Raw genomic sequence first — 22,283 nt, forward strand, 5'->3', positions numbered from 1 at the left:
CTTCCTTTTTTTGTTGTTGTTTTTTTTTCTCTTTTGTTTTTTCTTGTCTTTTAATTTTCATTTTTATGGTTACCTTCTATCCTTTCGTATTTAATTTTATTTTTGTACATACAGAAGTTTTTCTTTCTTTGAAATTTCGGGATCTAGTTTTTTAACAAAGAGACCAAATACACACAGGATCCAGTGTATTGCTCTATTCTGTCCCCCTGATTATATTCTCTCTTTTTTTTCCTTTTATTTTTAGGTGGTTTTTTTTGTTTGTTTTTTGGTTTTTTTTTTTTTTTTGTTTCAGGTCTCTTCTGATTTGTTTAGTGTATATTTCTTTGGGGTTGTTGTTGACATTTTATTATTTTATTCTCTTTTTCATCTATTCTTCTCTGGACAGAATGACAGGATGCAAAAATTCACCTCAAAAAAAGAATAAGAGGAAATACTGACTTCCAGGGACCTAATCAGTATGGGCATAAGTAAAATGTTGAAACTGGAGTTCAGAATAATGATTATAAAGATACTAGCTGGGCTTGAAAAAAAAGCATGGAAAACACTAGAGAATCCCTTTCTGGAGAAATAAAAGAACTAAAATCTAATAAAATCAAAACAAAAATGGCTATTAATGAGATGCAATAAAAATGGAGGCTCTAACTGCTGGAAAATGAGGTAGAAGAGAGAATTAGTGATAGGGAGGACAAAATGATGGAGAATAAAGAGGCTGAGAGAAAGAGATAAACAACTATGGGATCACAAGGGGGAGAATTCAGGAGATAAGTGATCCCATAAAGAGAAACAATGTCAGAATAATTGGGATCCCAGAAGAAAAGGAGAGAGAGAGGGACAAAAGAATAGTAATAAAAATTTTAAAATTAAAGTAAGAAGGAAGATAGATCCTATTTCCCATAGAACTGGAGCTTTGCAGCATCTGTGATGAGTAGACTGGTGTATGTGAGGTGTTTGTGCTGGTCTTCTGGGAAGGGACATGTGGCTCTGATTCTCAGGTGGACTTGCCCTCGTGGAGAAGCACCTCCCCACCTAGTGGATGGGGCTTGGTGTAAGTGGCTCTGGACTCCACTAGGTGGCAGAGTTTTGAAGGGCTGAAGGCTTTCAGCGCTAATAATGCTGGATGAAAATGGCTGTGCCCTGCTCGCTAGCTGCCCAACTGAGAGTTCGCGCCCCTCACTCTTCAGGAAGCCCTCACAGAAAAGCAGTCAATCAGTTTTGTGTCCCTGACTTAGTAAGATACCTGTCTTCATCCTGCCTGTATCCCAGCTATTTTATCTCAGGTGTGTGGTTGAGTTTTAAAACTCCAAATTTTAGGGACTCTCATGACACGTACCCATGCTGATCCTCTGAGGGAGGGTCTTGCACATTTTTGCTGTTTGCCAGCCCATGCCAGGCAAGCAGTTGCACAACTGGGCAGCGGTTGAGTTTATGGCAAGGCAGAGCAGAGAGCTGACACCTAGGCTTGCTGCCCTCAGCTGGAGTCCTTGCTCCTCTGCCTGGGAACAGTGCAGCATGTAGGTGCCACCCACTCTTCTTGTGACCCAGAGGATCCTCTGACCATGCTATCCATGCTTGGGCCTCCACACTCCTTCCCCACCTGAGTGCCTTTAAGTGATGCACGACCCTGGTGGTGGGACTTCTAAAATTTCATATTTTGTGCTCCACTGCTTATAATGTTTTCTGTAAGCAGGTGATCCATCTCTACAGGTGTTCTGTGGATGTCAATGGGGGAAGTCTTGCACTAGAACACACCAGGGCAGCAGGCAGAGAGCTGTCCCCAAGTTGTGGTGCTGACATCATACTTCCTCTCCTTAAAATGAATTGTGCTCCTTTGGTTATCCTGGGAGACCTCTGTCATTTTCCCCTATACACACATCCAGAAAGACTTCTGGGGGGTGCCTGGGTGGTTCAGTTGGTTAAGTATCTGCCTTCAGTTCAGGTCATGATCTGGGAGCACTGGGATGGAGCCCCATGTTGGGCTCCTGGCTCAGCAGGGAGTCTGCTGCTCCCCCTCCCTCTGCTGCTCTTGCCACTCATGCTTTCTCTTTCCCCCTCTCTCTCAAGTAAATAAAATCTTTAAAAAAAAAGAAAAAAAAAAAGAAAAATACTTCTGTCTGATGGCCCCACATTGTTGTACTTGTGGAAAAAGTGATAGTCCCCAACACTACCAACTTCTTTTTTCTCCTGTAATGTCACACTCCTCCACAGAACCACTGTTTTATTCATAATAACACATTATAAATTTTGTATAGGAGCCCTAATTATGCAGCCAACTCTTTTAAGACTTTAATCACTCCATCAGTTTTACTCAACCTTGTTTCTCTGTGTGGACTCCACCTGAGGTGAGTAAGAAGTACTGTAAGGAGAAGTAATTAAAATAAATAAAAACTCAGAAACATTGTGTTTTTTTTTTTAGCTACATTCTTACCAATGGATCAAGGAGAAGGAATTAAGGCAAACAGGGTCTCAGAAAAATGATGAACATCCATTACCCTGCCTACTCAATCATTTGATTATATTATTCAGACCAGAAAAACTACAGTAAAGATAAACAAATACGAATGTTGAAGCAGGTGGTAAAAGTATGTGAGTTCGAAAGGATTATACAAGTTATGAATATAGGCAAGATATGAAAAACTATGATACGAGTTAAATGTTAATTCCTACTATATGTCAGGCATTGTATTAAGTGCTTGTCATGGTTATGACCGCTGACTGCCCAACATGAATTAAGCCTAGATGGTCAGTCTAAGGCTTTCATATTAATCATTTCTCCCACACCAGTAATTTTATTAAAAAGGAGCATATGATCCTCTTCTTTGTGGTGAGATTTAAGGGGATATCTTCTCGATGATGCCATGGAAAGGTCAATTTTCAAATGGCTCAGGGAAAGACAGTCTGTTTTCTGTCCCTGGGCATCACAACTGAGTATGACACTGTGTCTGCTGCTACCATCAGTCCTGGAATGACATCACCTCACAGAGAACTAATGAATCCCTATTCTATTATCCATATACATTCCCTACCTCTGAATGAAAGATACTTCCCTTTCTTGTTTGAGAATATTAGAGAAAAGTTTTCTTTTCTTTTTCTTCTTCTTCTTTTTTTTAAAAGTAGGCTCCATGCCCAGTGTGGAGCCCAACACAGGGCTTGAACTCAGGACCCTGAGATCAAGACCTGAACTGAGAGCAAGAGTCAGATGCTTAATCACCTGAGACACCAGGCACCCCCCAAAGGTTTTCTTTTTATTATTAGAACCAAAGACTTTCAGCTTCAGGTTTACATATTTCACAACTGTCTCAAACCGCTGAGATAATCAGATTACACTGATTCTATGGATGATGAAACAGTTTGGTGGCTTCTGATGTTGCTCCAGAGAAATACAGTTTGATAGGGACAACTCTCAGTGATTACTGAGTGTGCGTAAGAAAGGCCAGCTCCCTTGCCTCATTGTTTAAGCCCATCTGGGGTGAGATTTGCATGGTCCTAGATGTGGGATAAAGTGGAAACTAGTCTGCCTGTAACCATGACTCTGCTTACACCATTTCTCTGCCCTGTCTAACTTCTTCCACTTTTTTGGTGAACATGCTGTCCCCCCAAATCTATATAACAGGATTCCAGGATTCAGGTTCTCCCTCTATAGAACACTACCCAAAAAACTGAGTTTAGATGCTTGAAATCACTGCCAAACATCACAGAGTTAGACAAAAATCAAAATCAGAATTCAAGCCCATGTTGAAATGCATGTATCCATCATGTTATCTAGTCATTTCAGATGATCTTGGTGATAGAAGAGTATTCTGAAAGACCAGAATACCTTTTACTTTCACTCATTCTATAAAATTAGCCCAAATATTATGAAACGTTATCCTACCGGATTATTTTTTTCAAGGCTTCCTTCATATTCCTGTTGCGCAGACTGTAGGTAAAGGGGTTCATCAATTGGGGAACCACAGTGTACATCACTGAGGCCACCGCAGTGTTTCTGGAAGAGTCCATAACTGCAGAGCTAATGTACACCCCTAATCCTGTCCCATAGAACAAGGAAACAACTAAGAGATGAGACCCACAGGTGGAAAAGGCTTTATATCTTCTGCCAGCTGATGGCATTCTCAAAAGAGAGTAGAGAATTTTAGCATACGAGAAAATGATCCCAAAGATAGAAATACCACTCAACACACTAGCCATAAAATTAGCCAAGATGGTATTGATGAAGGAATCAGAACAGGCGAGCTTGATGACCTGTGCGAGTTCACAGAAAAACTGGGGGATTTCCAAGTCAGTGCAGAAGGACAGTTGTAACACCATCAGACTGTGGAGGAGGGCATCCATGATGCTAATGTACAAAGAGAGTAGAATTGGGGCGCCTGGGTGGCTCAGTGGGTTGAGCCGCTGCCTTCGGCTCGGGTCGTGATCTTAGGGTCCTGGGATCGAGCCCCACATCGGGCTCTCTGCTCTCTAGGGGAGCCTGCTTCCTCCTCTCTCTCTGCCTGCCTCTCTGCCTGCTTGTGATCTCTCTGTCAAATAAATAAATAAAATCTTTAAAAAAAAAAGAGAGAGTAGAATTAGAATTAACCATCCACAGAGGTGGGGGTTCATGATAACGGTGTACCTCAGTGGATGACAAATGGCAACATAGCGGTGATAGGCCATTACTGCAAGGAGAAAATTCTCAAAACCAAGGAAAACCAAGACAAAACAGACCTGGGTGATGCAGCCTGTGTAAGTGATGCTCTGGTTCTGTGCTTGGATGTTCACCAGCATCTTTGGGATGGTGGTTGTGCTTAAGCAGATGTCAGTAAAGGACAGGTTGGAGAGGAAGAAGTACATGGGGGTGTGGAGGCGGGAGTCAGAGCTGACAGCCAGGATGACGAGCAGATTTCCCAGGATGGTGACCAGGTACATGGACAGGAACAGGCAGAAGAGGAGGGGCTGCAATTCTGGATCCTCTGTCACTCCCAGAAGAAGAAATTCTGATACACCTGTTTGGTTTCTGGGTTCCATGTTGTTAATATAAGACATTGGGTGACAAGAGAATAAAATGGATGGTCAACTGGACCTCCAGCAGCAGTACCTGGGAACTTGTTAAAAATGCCAATTTTTGGATCCCACTCCAGACTTACTGATGAAAAGCTCTAGGGATGATGACAGGCAGTCTGTTTTAACAAGCTTTCCAGATGATTCTGACATATGATAAAATCTCGGAACTTCTGTTCTCAAAAAATGTTTATCTATTTGGGAACCCAAGTGAATATTCAAATCTTTCCTCTGTGTATTTCTCCCTCCGTCCTTCTTCTCTCCCTCATCCTCTTTCCTCCGCTCAGTTTATCAGCCAAAATTTTAAAAAGATTTTATTTATTGATTTGAGAGTGTGAGAGAGAAAGTGACAGAGCGTGGACAGGGAGGGGGGCAGAGGGAGAGGGAGAAGCAGACTCCCCACTGAGCAGGGGGCCCCACAGAGGGCTCAGTTCCAGGACCCTGAGATCATGAACTGAGCCAAAGGCAGTTGCTTAACTGACTGAACCACCCAGATGCCCATCAGCCAAAATTCTAATGAGCAATGAGTGTCTAACATGTATCAAGTTTTGAGAGTGAAAAAAGAAAACATGGCTTTATTTCTTTAGAATTATTCCACACCTTCAAAAAATCAAACATGTAAGAATAAAATTATAGGGACACCTGGGTGGCTCCATTGGTTAAGAGTCTGCCTTCAGCTCAGGTCATGATCCCAGGGTCCTGGGATTGAGCCTTGTGTCATGCTCCTTGCTCAGTGGGGAGCCTGCTTCTCCCTCTCCCTCTGCCTGCTGCTCTCCTGATTGTGCTCTCTCTCTCTCACTTTCTGTTTCAAATAAATAAAATCTTTTAAACAAAAGAATAAAATTACAGAATTCGTCTGTAACAGATGACACAGGATCACAAACAACAACAAAAATCCCCAGGTGAATGGGGGAAAGGATAAAATGCAAAGGATCCTGAAAAGATGAATAAAAAATAATAACAATTGTCTTTGGGAGATAGAGACTCATAAGTTGACATTAGCACCAGGCATCCTAAGAGGCACGTCCCTGTGCAACAGTGGTTGTGTCTTTCCTGAGGGACACAAGTGGCCAACAGAGGATCAGTCACTTGTTACAATACTTAGATACTCTGAATTTAATCCAGGCTCCAGTACTTGCTTTGTGAAAAGGGAAACGTTTTTAACTTTATTGGAATCCCAGTGTTCTTATGTATATATTGGTAACTATCATAATACTTTATGGGATTGTTGCAACGAGGAAAGTGAATAGGCTTAAATCAGCACAGTGCTCAGCTTATGAGACCCTCATAGTGACACTTCTTATTGTGATTTTTTTTTTCTGCCATGAACAATAGAATCTGGCATGTTTCATTCCTAAGGTAGAACTGGTGGGTTGGTACAAGTTGAGGAAAGAAGAAAGTAAGAGAACATCCTTGGTGTGATAATTGCAAATTTCAGGGTTGGGTTTCTGTGCCAAAACTCCCTCTAGCAATCTTGGTCATGTGCAAGGGAAAGGAAGGAAATATCAATATATCAATATTTATTTGGTGTGAACATAAAGCAATTAAAATAAACTAAATATTAGAATAAAATAGATCTATGAATCAACATAAGCAATGAAAACCAACAAGAGATAAAATTTTTCATATAAAATACCATAAATATATACACACATTATATACATATATGCACACAGTATGAACATATGCTTGGGGGATAACATTATATTGGTGTTGCTTCTGTGAGTGGAACTATGAGGAACACAAAAAGAGTGCCTTCTGTATTTATATTATTTTGTTAATTAAAAAATAGGCATGAGATGATACACTAGAATGTCAACATTTGCTAGTTCTGGAAAGGGGTTAATGGTAACATATTATATTTATTATTACAATATATGCTGTTCTTATAATTTAAAACACGTGGTACTTTTATAAAGAGGAAAAAGTAGATGAAGAAGGTAGCCTGCTCTGTCTGTCTGGGTCTACACTTCCTTCTTGAAGTGCTTACACCCAAGCTATAAAGATAATACCAAAAGCTCTTCTGTACAATGTATGGGGGATTCAAATGAATCAAATGAAGCTAATTAATCTCTCTCCCTTCCATCATGAAAAGATGCAAGTAAATGTCAGAGAACTCTATAATTGTTACCATATTTATGAAGGGGAGGGTTCAAGAGCAAAATGGTTTCTGCCGTTAAATAGACAGAATAGAAAACTAACAAAATCAGAGCTGGGGCGCCTGGGTGGCTCAGTGGGTTAAAGCCTCTGCCTTCGGCTCGGGTCATGATCCCAGGGTCCTGGGATCAAGCCCCGCGTCGGGCTCTCTGCTCAGCAGGGAGCCTGCTTCCTCCTCTCTCTCTGCCTGCCTCGCTGCCTGCTTGTGATCTCTCTCTGTCAAATAAATAAATAAAATCTTTAAAAAAAAAAATCAGAGCTGCATCAGCATTGTTGTGGAGGTACAAAGTCACCTGTCAAGATGATGACATTCAGGCAGGAGTCCCATTGGGGAGTTAGTACTGATCGTGTTAGGCATGGATTTGCATCGTGTCTATGCAGGGAAGCAACTCCAGTAGACACCTTCCCTCATGTGCACAGTATTGTCTAAGGGACTTTGTTACCTGGCTGGCATCACTGCAGGATGATACTTGATATCTTCTCTGGATATTGAATGATGGAGACAGAAGCTCTATCTCTGAGAAGGGCAGAGGGGCTGAGAGAAGATACGTTTCTAGGCAGGTGGGATCGTTGCTGGGAGGTGGCCCAGATGTTTCTTCCTGACTGGGCAGGGCTGCTAAGTCAGGTGGTCATAGACAGACTCTTCACAGTTTCTGCATCCCTGAGGGTTTAATATCCAAAGCTCCTCATTAGACAAACACTTTTATTTGCACAGTGTAAATCCTTAAAGACCAAAACTATAGAAGAGAGAAATTCAAGATGGCTGATCCCTGACCCTGTGAGGCCACACGCATGCCACGCAGTTCTTTCCACCTGGTCACGCTCACCTCCATTTCACATACCTTGCATGTGAGGACACAACATCCTTTTCTAATTGGATTCCTGTCTTCAGGTTTTAGATATAAACAACAGCATCTCAATCTAATTATTGATATCAGGAAACCAGATTCTAACTTTAAATGTGAAGACACAATTTATGTATATGGGTATAAAATATCTATTTATAAATAAAGATAAGCTGTGTAAAAATGCAAGCAATCAGTGAAGATATTTTCTTTCTAAGAATCATTGATGTTTCCTGATCATTCATTTTCATTCCGTATAAATTCATACTGCGGATTTTAATCTATATTTTCTCTAAACAATTCTGACTGTGATCGGTATACGTAAGACACTAGAATTTCATAAACACCATTTCCAAGTTCATCACAAAGGGTTCAGTGTACATTTTTCTTCACATTAGTGGTTCATGGGTTGAAATTGACACTTTTAAAAAATAGATTTATGAGAAATTACAGTGCCATTGATAAGGCACTGGTATTCTGGTTCATCCATATGTTCAGAATGAGTGAGATTTCAGCAACAATTTAATAGGGAAAGATGGTGCTCCGTGTTAATACTTAACTACAAATATTCATTATTTAATATATTCACACACATCAATTTATTTTTGCCACATGTTAACTCTATCTGTATACCTTCACTTTTTAAAAAGATTTTATTTGTTTATTTGAGAGTGTGCATAAGTAGGGCAGGGGGCAGAGGGAGAGGAGAAGAAGATTCACCACTGAGCAGGGAGCCTGATGTGGGGCTCAATCCTGGGGATCATGACCTGAGCTGAAGGCAGATGCTTAACCAACTGAGCCACCCAGGTGCCCCTATGACTTCATTTTTTTAATTATTGGAGTTCTTGTGATAGTATTTGAAACCACAATGAGACAAGATGGCATTTGAATGTCACCCTTTCACTTCAAGACATTATATAATAGGTACATATAAAAATTCACAGCTGGTCTCATAAAACAAGACAAACCTTTCCATGTGCTACAAAAATAACTCACATAAAGGGTGAAGACACTGAAACCTAGAGGCTCTAGGGAGTCACCTCCAGAAGGAAGATGTTACTCTATCCGGGTAATGAACATCTTGGAAGCTAAATGTCCTAGAAAAAATTAGTGCTTGAAGTCAAAGACAAAAATGGAGATTCAGTATTTGAACAATGCAGTTGAACACAGAAGTGGTGGACATTGCCTGGACCCAACCATAAATACGGGTTTGGAACAACTGAAGGTCTCAGAAAAGCCCCAATATCTCAATCCAAGTTACCTGTTGGCTTAGAGACTGGGTTTGTGATATTCACAATATAGAAAAACAATCCTCAAGTTTATATAGAGTCCCAAAAGACCCCAAAGAGCCAAAGCAGCCCTCGGTAAGACGAACAAAGTTGGAGGCATTGCACTTCTTTACTTCAGACTATAATGCAAAGCTAAAGTAATCAAAACAGTATGGTTTTGGCATAAAAATAGACACAGGGACCAATGAAACACAATCCAAGATCCCAGAAATAAACCTTGGTATATGTTGTCAACTAATATTTAACAAAAGAGCTCCATACTCAGTGGGTAAGGACAGTCTCTTCAATAATTGGTTTCAGGATAAATGGATAAACACATGGAGTACAATGCAGTTGAGCCCCTGTCTTCTACCACTTATGAAAATTAACTCAAAATGGACTAAAGACTTAAACAAAAGACATGAAGCCATAAAACTCTTATAAGAAAACTTAGGGAAAAGCTCATGACATTGGTCTTGGCACAAGTTTTTTGGATATGATACCAAAACACAAAGGCCAAAATCAACAAATGGGACTACATCAAATTAAAAGCTTTACATAAAGAAGTAAACTGTCAACAAAATGAAAAGGCAACCTACTGAATGGGAGAAAATATTTGCAAATCATATATGTGATCAGGAGTTAAAATCTCAAACACATAAAGAACTCATACAACTCCATAGCAAAAAAGTAAATAACCCAATTGAAGAGTGAACAGAGGGACTGAATAGACATTTTTCCAGAGAAGACATATGGATGGCTAACAGGCACATGAAACAGTGCTTCACATCACTTATCATCAGGGAAATGCAAATCAAAACCAGAATGTCACCTCACACCTGTTAGAATGGGTCACATCAAAGCAAAGGTGTGGAGAAAAGGGAACACTTGTTCACTGGGGTGGGGATGTAAATTGTTATAACTCCTGTGGAAAACAGTGTAGAGATTTCTTAAAAAATTAAAAATAGAGCTACCATATGATCTAGCAAGTCCACTTCTTGATACATATCCAAAGGAATTAAAATCGCATCTTATAGAGATATTTACACTCCAAGGCTCATTGCAGCATTATTCACAATAGCCAAGTTATAAAAACAACCTAGTGTCAACAGATGAATGGTTAAAGATGTTGTATAGGGACACCTGGGTGGCTCAGTTGGTTAAGCAACTGCCTTTGGCTCAGGTCACAATCCCAGATCATGTCCCACATCAGACTCCCTGCTCAGCAGGGAGTCTGCTTCTCCCTCTAACCCTCTCCCTTCCATGCTCACTCGCTCACTCTCAAGTAAATAAAATATTAAAAAAAAAATATGTTGTATATATACAATGGAAAATTATTCAGCCTTGAAAAAGTAGGAAATCTGGAGCATCTGGGTGGCTCAATCAGTTAAGCGTCTACCTTCAGCTCAGGTCATGATCCCAGGGTCCTGGGATCCAGCCCCACATCTATCAGGCTCCCTGCTCAGGGGGGAATCTGCTTCTCCCTCTCTCTGTGTTACTCCCCCTGCTTGTACTCTGTGTCAAATAAAAATCTTCTAAAAAGTATAAAAAAGAAAAAAGAAAAAAGTAGGAAATCCTGCCTTTTGTGGCACCTTGGGTGCATCTTGTGGCACCTTGGATGTGCTAAGTAAAATAAGTCAAACAGAGAAAGACAAATGCTGATTTATACCATTTACATGTGGAAAATATGAAAAAGCTAAACTCACAGAAACAGAGACTAAAATGATAGCTGCCAGGGGTTGGGCAGTGGGGAAAATGGAGAGATTTTGGTCAATGGGTGTAAACTTCCAGTTAATAATATTAACAAATTCTGGGGATCTAATATAGATCATGACAATTATAGCTAATAGTACTATATTATATACTTAAATATTGATAAAAAAAAGTAAAATCTTAAATATTCTCACCAAAGAAGAAATGGTAATTAAGTGATGGCATGGAGGTTTTATCCATGCAATGGTGGTAATCATTTTGCAATATATAAATACATCAAATCAGCACATGGTATGCCTTAATCTTACAGAATGTTATATACAATTGTATCTCAATAAAGCTGGAAAAATTACCAAATACTGGAAATTAAATACTGGCTGCATACATCCAGTTTCTATCACCATGGTTACATTACCTCCTCATTTTCCTCTAGTTCATTTCCACTTCTGTCTATCTTAGAAGGATACATGTGATTATATTTAGAACCTACCCAGATATTAGGGGGATAAGCTCATCTTCTACAAAGACTCCAAGTAAGTACAATTTGCCCTTCTATCAAAAACTATTAGTAAATTATAGGGCTGGGATGTGGACAAATTCTTTTGAGGAACATATAGCCATTACAGCTGGGGTTCTAGTTGACTCTTTTTTTTTTTTTTAGATTATTTATTTATTTATTTATTTGACAGACAGAGATCACAAGTAGGCAGAGAAGCAGACAGATAGAGAGAGGTGGAAGCAGGCTCCCTGCAGAGCACAGAGCCTGATGTGGGGCTCGATCCCAGGACACTAGGACCATGACCTGAGCCGAAGGCAGAGGCTTTAACCCACTGAGCCACCCAGGTGCCCCTCTAGTTGACTCTTATAACTGACTCTGGAAAATTCTGTAATCATCTGACTCAAGGAAGGACAGTCAGAGTTCTATCTCTGGGAATTATGTCCAAGTATGACATCTCTATCTGGTGCAACCACCTGATGACCCCAAGGAGAGCCAGTCCTAGGACCATACAACCCCTGGAGGACTGAATGAATCTCTACCTGTTCTTACACATTCCCTGCCTCTAAGTGCTTGTAATGAAAGATAACTCTCTTTATTGTTGGTAATATTTGAGTTAGGGATTTTTTCTTATTGTAGCTGAAGGTTTTATCACTGAGAAAGTTTGAATATCTCACAATCATCTCAAACCACTGAGATAATCTAATTATGGAAATTTCATAGATAATAAAATGGAATATGGTAGATGGTAAAGTTCCTCAGATAGATACGGTTAAGAGTGAACAAATTAATTACTAACTAGGTATATAAAAGGTGAACTCCCATACTCCATTATAACTCTAACTCTAGTGTTAGTGGCAGGCTGTAACCTGAAATCAGGTGGAAGCTAGTCTCTATAGGACCCCAGTCGTCTTTCAGTACTTTCCCTGTCCTTCATACTTTCTGCAGTATTCCTTCTGAGAGTGATAAAAAAAAAATCACTATAAAAAGAACCCTTGCCTCAGGCTGTGCTTCTGTATAGAATCTGAGCAAAGAAACTGAATTTAGAGAATTGAAGTCATGTGTCCAACATCATAAGACTAGACAAAAAAGTAAAATATGTTTCAACCGCAAGTTAAAATTAACTTGGACATTCTGTTGTCTGGCTAGTTTAGAGGAATTCAGTGATGGAAAAATCAAGCATTATGGCATGTCCAGGATTACTATCATTTTGCCTCCTTCTAGAAACCCAAGTCCATAGTAGATGGCATAATCACAGCAAAGAAGGGATTCCACTGATGAGTTTTCTCAAGGCTCCTTTCATGTCCCTGTTCCGCAAGCTGTAGATAAAGGGGTTCATCATTTGAGGGACCACAGCATACATCACTGAAGCCACTGCAGTCTTCTTGGAAGAGTCAGTAACTACAGAACTAAGGTACACTCCAACAACTGTCCCATAGAACAAGGACACAACTGAAAGGTGAGATCCGCAGGTGGAGAAAGCTTTGAGCTTTCCCCCCACTGATGGCAGTCTCAGAACAGAGGAGACAATTTGAGTATAAGAGAAAATGATTCCAGAGAGAGGAATACCACCAAATAGGCTAGCCACAAAATAAATTAGGATGTTGTTGATCAGGGTATCAGAACAGGCAAGCTTGATGACCTGAGCAAGTTCACAGAAGAAATGGGGGATTTCCAAGTCCTTGCAGAAGGATAACCGTAGCACCATTAGACTATGGAGCATGGCAACCATAAGGCTAAAGAACAGTGAGAGTAGAATCAGCAGAACACAGAGTTGGGGGTTCATGATAACAGTGTACCTCAAGGGGTGACAAATGGCCACATAGCGGTCATAGGCCATTGCTGCAAGGAGAAAGTTTTCAAAACCACCAAAAGCCAGGACAGATCCAACCTGGGTGAGGCAGCCTGTGTAGGTGATGGTCTGGTTCTGTGCTTGGATGTTCACCAGCATCTTTGGGATGGTGGCTGTGCTTAAGCAGATGTCAGTAAAGGACAGGTTGGAGAGGAAGAAGTACATGGGGGTGTGGAGGTGGGATTCAGAACTGATGGCCAGGATGATGAGCAGATTTCCCAGGATAGTGACCAGGTACATGGACAGGAACAGGCAGAATAGGAAAGGCTGCAGTTCTGGATCATCTGTCAATCCCAGCAGAAGAAATTCTGAAACAGCTGTGTGATTTCTGGGTTCCATGTTGATGGATCTAATGGAAAAGATGGGGTAAAAATAAAATAAAATGAATGGTCCCTGGGTGAGCAATAGCAGCATCACCTGGGAACTACTGAGAAATGCAAAATCTTAGTAATGCTCTAGATACACTGCTGGTAAAGTCTGAGATAAGAACTAGCAATCTAAGTTTTAAACAAACCATCCAAATAAATCTGATATATGGTAGTTTGAGACCCAGTGCTTAAGTTAAAGGAAGTACAACTTTATGTTTATGGCAAAGCCGAGTGAATATTGAAATCTTTCCCTCTGCTAATTTCTCCCTCCATCATCATCATCTCTTACTTTTCTTCTACCACTCAAATTATTGCCTCAAATTTTTATTGATCATCAACTCTTTTTCATACATTGTTCCAAGTGCTGAGACTGAGACAAAGAATCAACTATGGCATTTCTTTCAGAAATATTCCTTGTCTCAAAAAAACAGATGAGAATGAAGTTATCCAATCTCTGTGTAGAGTATGGTGCCTGGCCCTTGGTGTGCCTCAGAATCAGCTGAAGGGCTTGTCAAATTACAGATGAGTTAGATCATTCCATCCATTTATCTATAGGGAAATTTAGAGGGGGTGAAGTACACAGTGCCTGGAAAAGACAAGATGTGAACTCACATGGTTTGACTGATGAGTTGATTGTCTGGACCAATGATTGTTAATGTCTCTAGATAATACAGAATTACCATTCTTAAACCAACACTCAGATTTCATAAAATATCCTTTAAAGGGGTGCCTGGGTGGCTCAGTGGGTTAAGGCCTCTGCCTTCAGCTCCGGTCATGATCCCGGGGTCCTGGGATGGAGTCCTGCATCGGGCTCTCTGCTTGGCGGGGAGCCTGCTTCCTCCTCTCTCTCTCTGCCTGCTTCTCTGCCTACTTGTGATCTCTGTCTGTCAAATAAATAAAATCCTCTCTGTCAAATAAATAAAAAAAGATGTTTTAATAAAAAAATACAAAAATTTTTATATTTTATATTATAAAAAATAAAAAATTTTAATAAAAAATATAAAAATAAAAGATTTTATTTATTTGATATTTATTTGAAACGGACAGTGGGGGGACGAGGTAATTGGGTGATGGGCATTAAGGATGGCACGTGATGTAGTGAGCACTGGGTGTTACATGGAACTGATGAATTACTGAACTCTACCTCTGAAATTAAAAATACACCATGTGTTAATTAATTGAGTTTAAATAAAACTAAATTAAAAATTAAAAAAGGGAAAAATGAAAGGGACATAATGATGGGAGTGCTTGGGTTGCTCAATTGATTAAATGTCTGACTTTGGCTTAGGTCATGATTTCAGGGTCCTAGAATCAAGCCATTCATGGGGCTCCCAGTTCTGTGGGGAGTCTGCTTGGCTCTCTCCCTCTGCCCCTCCCCGTACTCATGCTCTTCCCCTACCAAATACATAAATAATTTTTTTAAGAGATGGACATATGATGAAAACTATAGCAGTTAGGGTGCCCTGGGTGGCTCAGTCAGTTCAGCATCTGCCTTTGGCTCAGGTCATAATCCCAGAGTCCAGGATGGAGCCCAACCTCAGGCTCCCTGTTTGGTGAGGAGCCTGCTTCTCCCTCTGCCTCTGCCCTTCCTCTGCTTGTGCGTATGTGTGTGCTCTCTCTCTCATGAATAAAAGCTTTAAAAATGTATAGCCATTAAAATAAATTACATAATAAAATGTATTAGATGTACAAATTAGTATAAATGAAGACCTATAAGTGAATATTTTTGAATGATGTAAAGTACACATCATTAGAAAATTTTAAATATATTTTGAACCATTGCAAGGAATAATCCATAATAAAAATTAAAAAAAATAAACCCAACAGGTTTTTTCTTTCTTATGGATCATTCAAGCAAAAAAAAAAAAAAAACAAAAAACAAAAAACAAAAAAAACCTACCAAAAAAAACCCCATTGAGATAAATGAAGGATGGTACCCACCAATCAAAAGCATAAAATTCACACACATCACCGTCTTCATTCTAAATGGGTTTTTAAAAATATGTATTTTTAAAGTTTTATTTATTTAAGTAATCTCTATACCCCAGGTGGGGTTCAAACTCAAGACCGTGAGATCAAGAGTTGCATGTTCACCTGCTGAGCCAGCCAGGGGTCCCTCATTCTAAGTGTTTTTATTGCAATAAATAGTACAAGTGTACACATCATGTATTTGAACAATCTTGATTCTTTTCTTTCCCCAGGGGAGTCACTACACAAACTTTATACAGGTTATTCCCCAGCAATTTTTACTATAATTAGTATTGTTATTAATATAATGACGTAAACAACTATATTATTTTCTTTTTTTAAAGATTTTATTTATTTGGCAGAGAGTGAGAGAGAGAAAGCACAAGCAGGGGGAGCAGCAGGCAGAGGGGGAACCAGGCTCCCCACCAAGCAGGGAGCCCAACATGGGGGCTCAATCCCAGGACCCTGGGATCATGTCCAGAGCCTGAGGTAGATGCCCAACTGACTGAGCCACCCAGGTTCCCCACAAGTACATTATTTTCAATTTTGAAAACCTTATATAAACAGAACCATATAGGACATGTCATTTATATTTGGAATTCTTATGTGATTTATCTTTTCTTTATTATTAATATATTTAATTCCACTTTATTTTAAATTATCAGAGAGTAATCCACTGTATTATTATGTGATGATTTATTTCTCCATCCCCTGATAGGTATTATAGTTAATGCCTTTTATCCTATGTATGTTTATGAGGACATGTAAAATATAAAGCCATGTATAGAGACCACCACATTCAAGATGATGTTGTCTTAGGAAAGGAAAAACAAGAGTTCAGGATACAAAAGAGGTGCTTTCTGTATGCATTTTTTTAAGTGGGCTCCATGCCCAGAGTGGAGCCCAACATGGGGCTCAGACTGACAGGTGTGAGATCAAGACCTGGGCTGAGATCAAGAGTCAGACACTCAACCAACTGAGCTACCCAGGTTCCCCTATTTTGTTAATTTACCAAAAAGACCTGAACTTTGTATAGCAGAAGTCAACATTTGTTGATTCTGGAGTGAGTTGAAGGATGTCTTTTAATTTATTATACTATCTCCATTGTTCTTATATAAAATCATTATTGATTTTACAAAGAAACAGGTGTATTAAGGGCAGCCAGCTAGATCTGTGTCTCCACTTTCTCCTCACCATCCTCAAGCAAGCTACAGGGATAACATACTCTCCTGCTCAGTGGTGTATCAAGAACCAGGAATGCAAAAATAAAAGGAAACGCTGACCAAAACCCCTCTCCATGACCACCATAAAAATTCAAGTAAATACCAGAAAGTTTTTTAACAATCATCTTGTTTGGGAAGAGGCCAGTTTCTGTACTGGAGAATAACTGGGTTCTGTCATTTTTTAAAGAGAGATTAGGAGACTAGCAGATTGAGAACTGGGTGTGTATCAGTACAAATGTACATGGAAACTTGTCAATAGGAAGGCAGGCTGGAGTGCATGGGACACTTGGTTCTCATCATTTCATGCATGCCCACTCCCCATTACTGTCCCTGGATGAATCTTCAGTAAAATAACTACGCCCCCCTTACAGAAGCATTAACTAAGCGACTTTCAGTTACCTGGCTGGCATCAGTGTGGAATGATGCTTGACATATATCACTTGGATCCTGAAGACAGATCTTCTGTCTTCAGGAAGGGCAGGAACACTAAGTGACACAATGGGCTTATGGTCAAGAAAGATCATTCCTGGATGGAGCCTCAGGTATGCTTCTTCTTGACTAGGCAAGAGCTGTGGAATGAGGTTGTCACAGGCTGACTCTGCAGTGTCTCTCTGTATCCCTGGGGAATCAATATCCAAAGCTCCTCATTAGGCAGATATTTTTAGTATCATTCTTATCCCCAGGCCATGCACATCCTTAAAGACCAACACAATAGAAGAGAGGAATTAATGACGTCTAATCCCTTACCATGTGTGGGCAGCTGTACACCATGCAGTTCCCTCCACCTGCTCATCCTCTCACCCATTTCACATGCCTTGCACATGCAGACACACCATCCCTCTCTAACTGGACTCCAGTCTTTGGTTTGTCAATCGAGGCAAAGGCATCTCAATATAATTAGTGATATCAGGAAACCAGATTCTAACTTTAAGTGTGAAAACACAGTTTATATATGTGGGTATAAAATATACATTTATAAATACAGCTAAGCTATGTAAAAATGCAAACAATCAATGGTGGTTTTTTCTAAGTCATCGAATATTTACTGAACATTAATTTTCATTCTGTATAGTTCATACTGCAGATCTTAATCCATAATCAGTAAACTAATGGGACCGTGATCAATATAGATAAGACTTAAGAATTTCATAAACACCATTTCCAGTTTCATCACAATGGGTTCAGTGTACATATTTCTTCACATTAGTGGGTCATGAGTTGAAATTATGACACTTTTTTTTAATCATTCTGCTACTCTTGTTTTTAAGTTTTATTTAAATTCCAGTTAGCTAACATACAGTGTAATGTTTGTACAATATAGTGATTCAATACTTCATACAACATCCAGTGCTCACCCAAGTGCACTCCTTAATCTCCATTGCCTATTTCTTTTTTTTTTAAGATTTTATTTATTTATTTGACAGAGATCACAAGAAGGCAGAGGCAGGCATAGAGAGAGGAAGGCAAGCAGGCTCCCCGCTGAGCAAAGAGCCCGATGTAGGGCTCGATCCCAGGACCCTGAGATCACGACCTAAGCTGAAGGCAGAGGCTTAACCCACTGAGCCACCCAGGCGCCCCTCCATTGCCTATTTCATCCATTCCCCTCCTCCACCTCTGCTCTGGTAACTATCAGTTTCTTTTCTATAGTTCAGAGTTTGTTTCATGGTTTTCCTCTCTCTCTTTTTTCCCTTTGCTCATTTGTTTTTCTTAAATTCTGCATATGAGTGAAAACATATATTTGTCTTTCTCTGACTGACTTATTTCACTGAGCATGACACTCTCTAGTTCCATCTCTGTCATTGCAAATGGCAAGATTTTTTTTTTTAGTAGAGTTATAAGAAATTTCAGTATCACTAGCAAAGCAATAGTAGCTCATTCATCCATACTCTCAGTAGGATGAGATTTCAACCCTCATTTAATTGGTGAAGATGGTGCTCGGTGTTAATAATTACAAACTTTTCATCATTAGGGAATGTAATATGTCTAGAAGAAAATAAAGGAAGTCTAAAGTTCTATAGTCTTTATGCAAAAATTCATATTTTAAACATAGCATGATCAAACTTTGTTGAATTACTATTTGTCAGGAAGGATTTGACAAATTCACTGATTTATCTTCTCTTTTACCAGTATATTTCTGCCATTCAAATCCTTCCCCAAATCTGTAGCAGAATGCGTTGTGAATGTTGCTAACATCACAACCTACAGAGTGTCATGGTGTTCAGGCAATCACCTCTTGTCTCAGTGACATTGGCCAAAAATGAAAGTTCTTCCCAGAGCATCACGTAGATCCTCCCCAGAGCAGATGTTTAAGTTATGAGTCGTGCCATTTCAAGTGTTAGAAGTGCTTATGGCTTGTTCATTATTTTTCTAAAATTGTCGGCACTTGGGTGGCTCAATCAGTTATGTGTCTGACTTTCGCTCAAGGTCATGATCTCAGGGTCTGAGATAGAGCTCCATGATGGGCTCTGCACTTGGTGGGGAGTCTGCTTCTCCCTCTCCCTCTTCCGCTCCCCCCACTTGTGCTCTCTCGATCTCTCAAATAAATAAAATCTTTAAAAAAATAAAAAATAAAAAATAAAATTGAGTAGAATTTACCTAATGTAAAATTAAACATTAACAATTTTTTTAATTGACGTGTAGTTGACACAACAATGTTTTATTGGGTTCAGGTGTACAATGTAGGGATTTGACAAATCTACACATTAAGTTGTGCTCACATCAAGTGTAGCTACCATCTGTCACTATGCAATGCTATTTTAGCATCATTCTCTATGCTGTACCTTTTATTCCCATAACTTACTCATTTCAACACTGGAAGCCTGTACCTTCCACTCCCCTTCACCCATTTTGTCCAACTCCTCACTCCCTTCTGACAACCATTAATTTGGTCTCTGTATTTATGGGTCTGTTTCTGCTTTTTGTTTGTTTGTTTGTTCATGTGTTTTTTAGATTCCACATAGAAATGAAATCACAAAACATTAGCCATTTTTAAGTGTTCGATTCAGTGGCATTAATTACATTCATGATGTTCTGCAATTATTACCAAGATTTGTTTTCAAATCTTTTCCATCACTCCAACCGGAAACTCTGTAACCATCAATTGAGCACTTGTAATTTCCTTTCCCTCCAGCCCCTGGTAATCTCTCACCTACTTTCTGTGTCTGTGAATCATACAATATATGTCTTCTTGTATTGGGCTTATTTCACTTAGCATAGTGTTTTCAAGGTTCATCCATGTTGTAGCAGATACCAGAACTCAATTCCTTTTTATGATTGAGTAATATTCCATCATATGTACAGACACCACTGGGCTGTCTTGTGCATTAAAGGATGCTTAGTAGCAGCCTGGCTTCTACTTGGCAGAGGACGAGAATACTCCCCTCAATTGTTTCAACCAAAACTATTCCAAAAAACATTGTCAAATATCTGCTGGGGGACACAATCATCCTGATTGAAAACCGGTATCTTAACCTCTTTCTGCCTCAATCCACTAGGGAAATACACATTCAGGAATGACATTCCTATTTAAATAATGGAAACTTCATTACTAAGGCCTAGCTGACAATTTCAAGATGGCGCTCCACTGAGGTTGTCAGGTCTAGACAAGGCTGACACACTTAGGTAACCTATTCCAAATACAGAGTTCTTATCAGTTGGAGCTCTCAGGGACAGGGGTTCCTCCTTCTTGTAAATGGGCAACAGTCTCCCAATTACTGATCATATCCCAGAGTTCAATGTCACAGGGTGCCCACCCTTACTCATCAATCTCATTCCACATGCCTTAGGTGGAATGTAGCCACGTAGTGGGTTTTGTCCCAGCACAGAGAAGACAGATTCCTTCTGTGTGTGTCTGTGTACACAGTTCTCCACAGTATAGTCTGACTCAATTGTGTGTCTAAGGAATAACATTTTCTTCTAAGGAAAGTAAAATATATATATATATATATATATATATATATATATATATACACACACACACATATATACATATATATGATATAATATATAGTTTAATTATATGATATATATTTATTTTTATATATTTTATATATAATATATAAATATATATCCAGGTTGAGGCCTTAGGCAAGAAGGATCAAATCAGCTTTCTCTTTCTGAATGCCAATAAGAAACACTAAAGCAGAGGTCCCTGGGTTAAGCAACTGCCTGTGGCTCAGGTCATGATCCCAGAGTTCTGGACAGGGAGCCTGCTTCTCCCTGTCCCTCTGCCCTTCCCCCCCTGCTCATGCTCGCTCTCTCATGCTCTCAGTTTCTCTCAAATTATTAAGTAAAATCTTAAAAAAAAAAAAGAAACACTAAGGCAGTCAACCATAGTAAATATGCATAAAACCAAAACTTTATTTGATTTTTTAATCTCACAGGAGGCAGAGTTCCCATCCTGCTCATGCTTTTTTTTACTTGTTATTTTGAAATATTTTTAGACTCACATAAAAGTTGCAAGAATAGCACCAAGATTTTGATGTACACTTCCCAGAGCTCTCCTTGATGGTGATGTAATCTTTCATAATCTTTGTAAATTACCCAAACCAGGAAAGAGGTCTTAGAGCAATACTACTAACTAAAACTATATGCCTTACTGGGATTTAAACAGAGTTCACTTCTGGAAACACGGAAAAGACAGACTTCATGCATTCACACTGAAATCAGATGGAAGCCTTTGATTAAAGTCTCAGTTCATTAAAAGAGGACATAACCATACTTCTGAAATTATGAATAATTTATTTCCAGTCTCAGTGTGTGCCAGCCTGTATTCATAAAAAAAGAAATCACTCCAGGACACCCCCTTGTACGTTAATCCACATGCATGCATGTCTTTTCTTTCTCAATTCCCTAAAGCTGCAGCTCTCAGCTGCACAAAAAGCACAACCAGGTTTTGAACCTCCTCCTGTGGTGCTTTTGAAAATTCCAGTGCATGAGACTCATACTAGACCAATTAAATTCAAATCTCCGGAGGCCACATTTTAAAAATTCTCCACTGATCCCAAACGCAGCCAAAGTTGAGAATCACTGCTTTCAAAGATTCTGCAATTAAAAAGACTCAAATTGACAGGCTCCCAAGCTAATGATAAGCTGTAGTGGGAGACAGACTTCCCACTGAATTTCACATCAAGGCTAATTTTAATTTGTGCCATTCAGAGCTGAAAGGGCCTGTTCTCTATTGCCCTCCAAGCTGTTGTGAACATTAGCAAAGAAAGAGGATAGAGAAAGGTGACAACCAGAGGGCACTTGTGGGCTAATGTAAGGAGAAAAATTCAACATTCACATCGTTTTAAAGAAAACAAAAGGAATTCAAAAAATAATTCTCCAAATGGAAACATACACCAGTTTCTACATGGAA

General features: G+C 39.5%; 2 protein-coding genes across 2 annotated transcripts; both read right to left on the minus strand.

Moving 5' to 3' along the window:
* Positions 1 to 3,867: 3,867 nt before the first annotated feature.
* Positions 3,868 to 5,004, minus strand: LOC111162424 (olfactory receptor 7G2-like). The gene is made up of 2 exons (XM_022526830.1): positions 4,571 to 5,004; positions 3,868 to 4,357 (listed from the first exon to the last, which is right to left on the minus strand). Exons 1-2 carry the CDS (start codon positions 4,999 to 5,001, stop codon positions 3,868 to 3,870), a joined length of 921 nt encoding a protein of 306 aa, XP_022382538.1. The 5' UTR covers positions 5,002 to 5,004.
* A 7,761-nt stretch (positions 5,005 to 12,765) lies between these two features.
* On the minus strand, positions 12,766 to 13,722 carry LOC111162488 (olfactory receptor 7G2-like). Its single transcript, XM_022526941.1, has one exon. It carries the CDS (start codon positions 13,702 to 13,704, stop codon positions 12,766 to 12,768), a length of 939 nt encoding a protein of 312 aa, XP_022382649.1. The 5' UTR covers positions 13,705 to 13,722.
* Positions 13,723 to 22,283: the final 8,561 nt, after the last annotated feature.

Source organism: Enhydra lutris, unplaced genomic scaffold (genome assembly GCF_002288905.1).
Source record: "Enhydra lutris kenyoni isolate GAN:26980312 unplaced genomic scaffold, ASM228890v2 scaffoldscaffold92, whole genome shotgun sequence".
Classification (NCBI taxonomy): Eukaryota; Metazoa; Chordata; class Mammalia; order Carnivora; family Mustelidae; genus Enhydra; species Enhydra lutris.

Bases quoted from the DNA above. Each gene is read 5' to 3' on its own strand.
- LOC111162424 (XM_022526830.1), bottom strand. From the start codon at position 5,001: ATGGAACCCAGAAACCAAACAGGTGTATCAGAATTTCTTCTTCTGGGA. The intron at 4,358-4,570 runs AATTCTAATTCT...CCCAGGCGCCCC, and splicing joins CCCCACCTCTGTGGATGGTT to AATTCTACTCTCTTTGTACA.
- LOC111162488 (XM_022526941.1), bottom strand. From the start codon at position 13,704: ATGGAACCCAGAAATCACACAGCTGTTTCAGAATTTCTTCTGCTGGGA.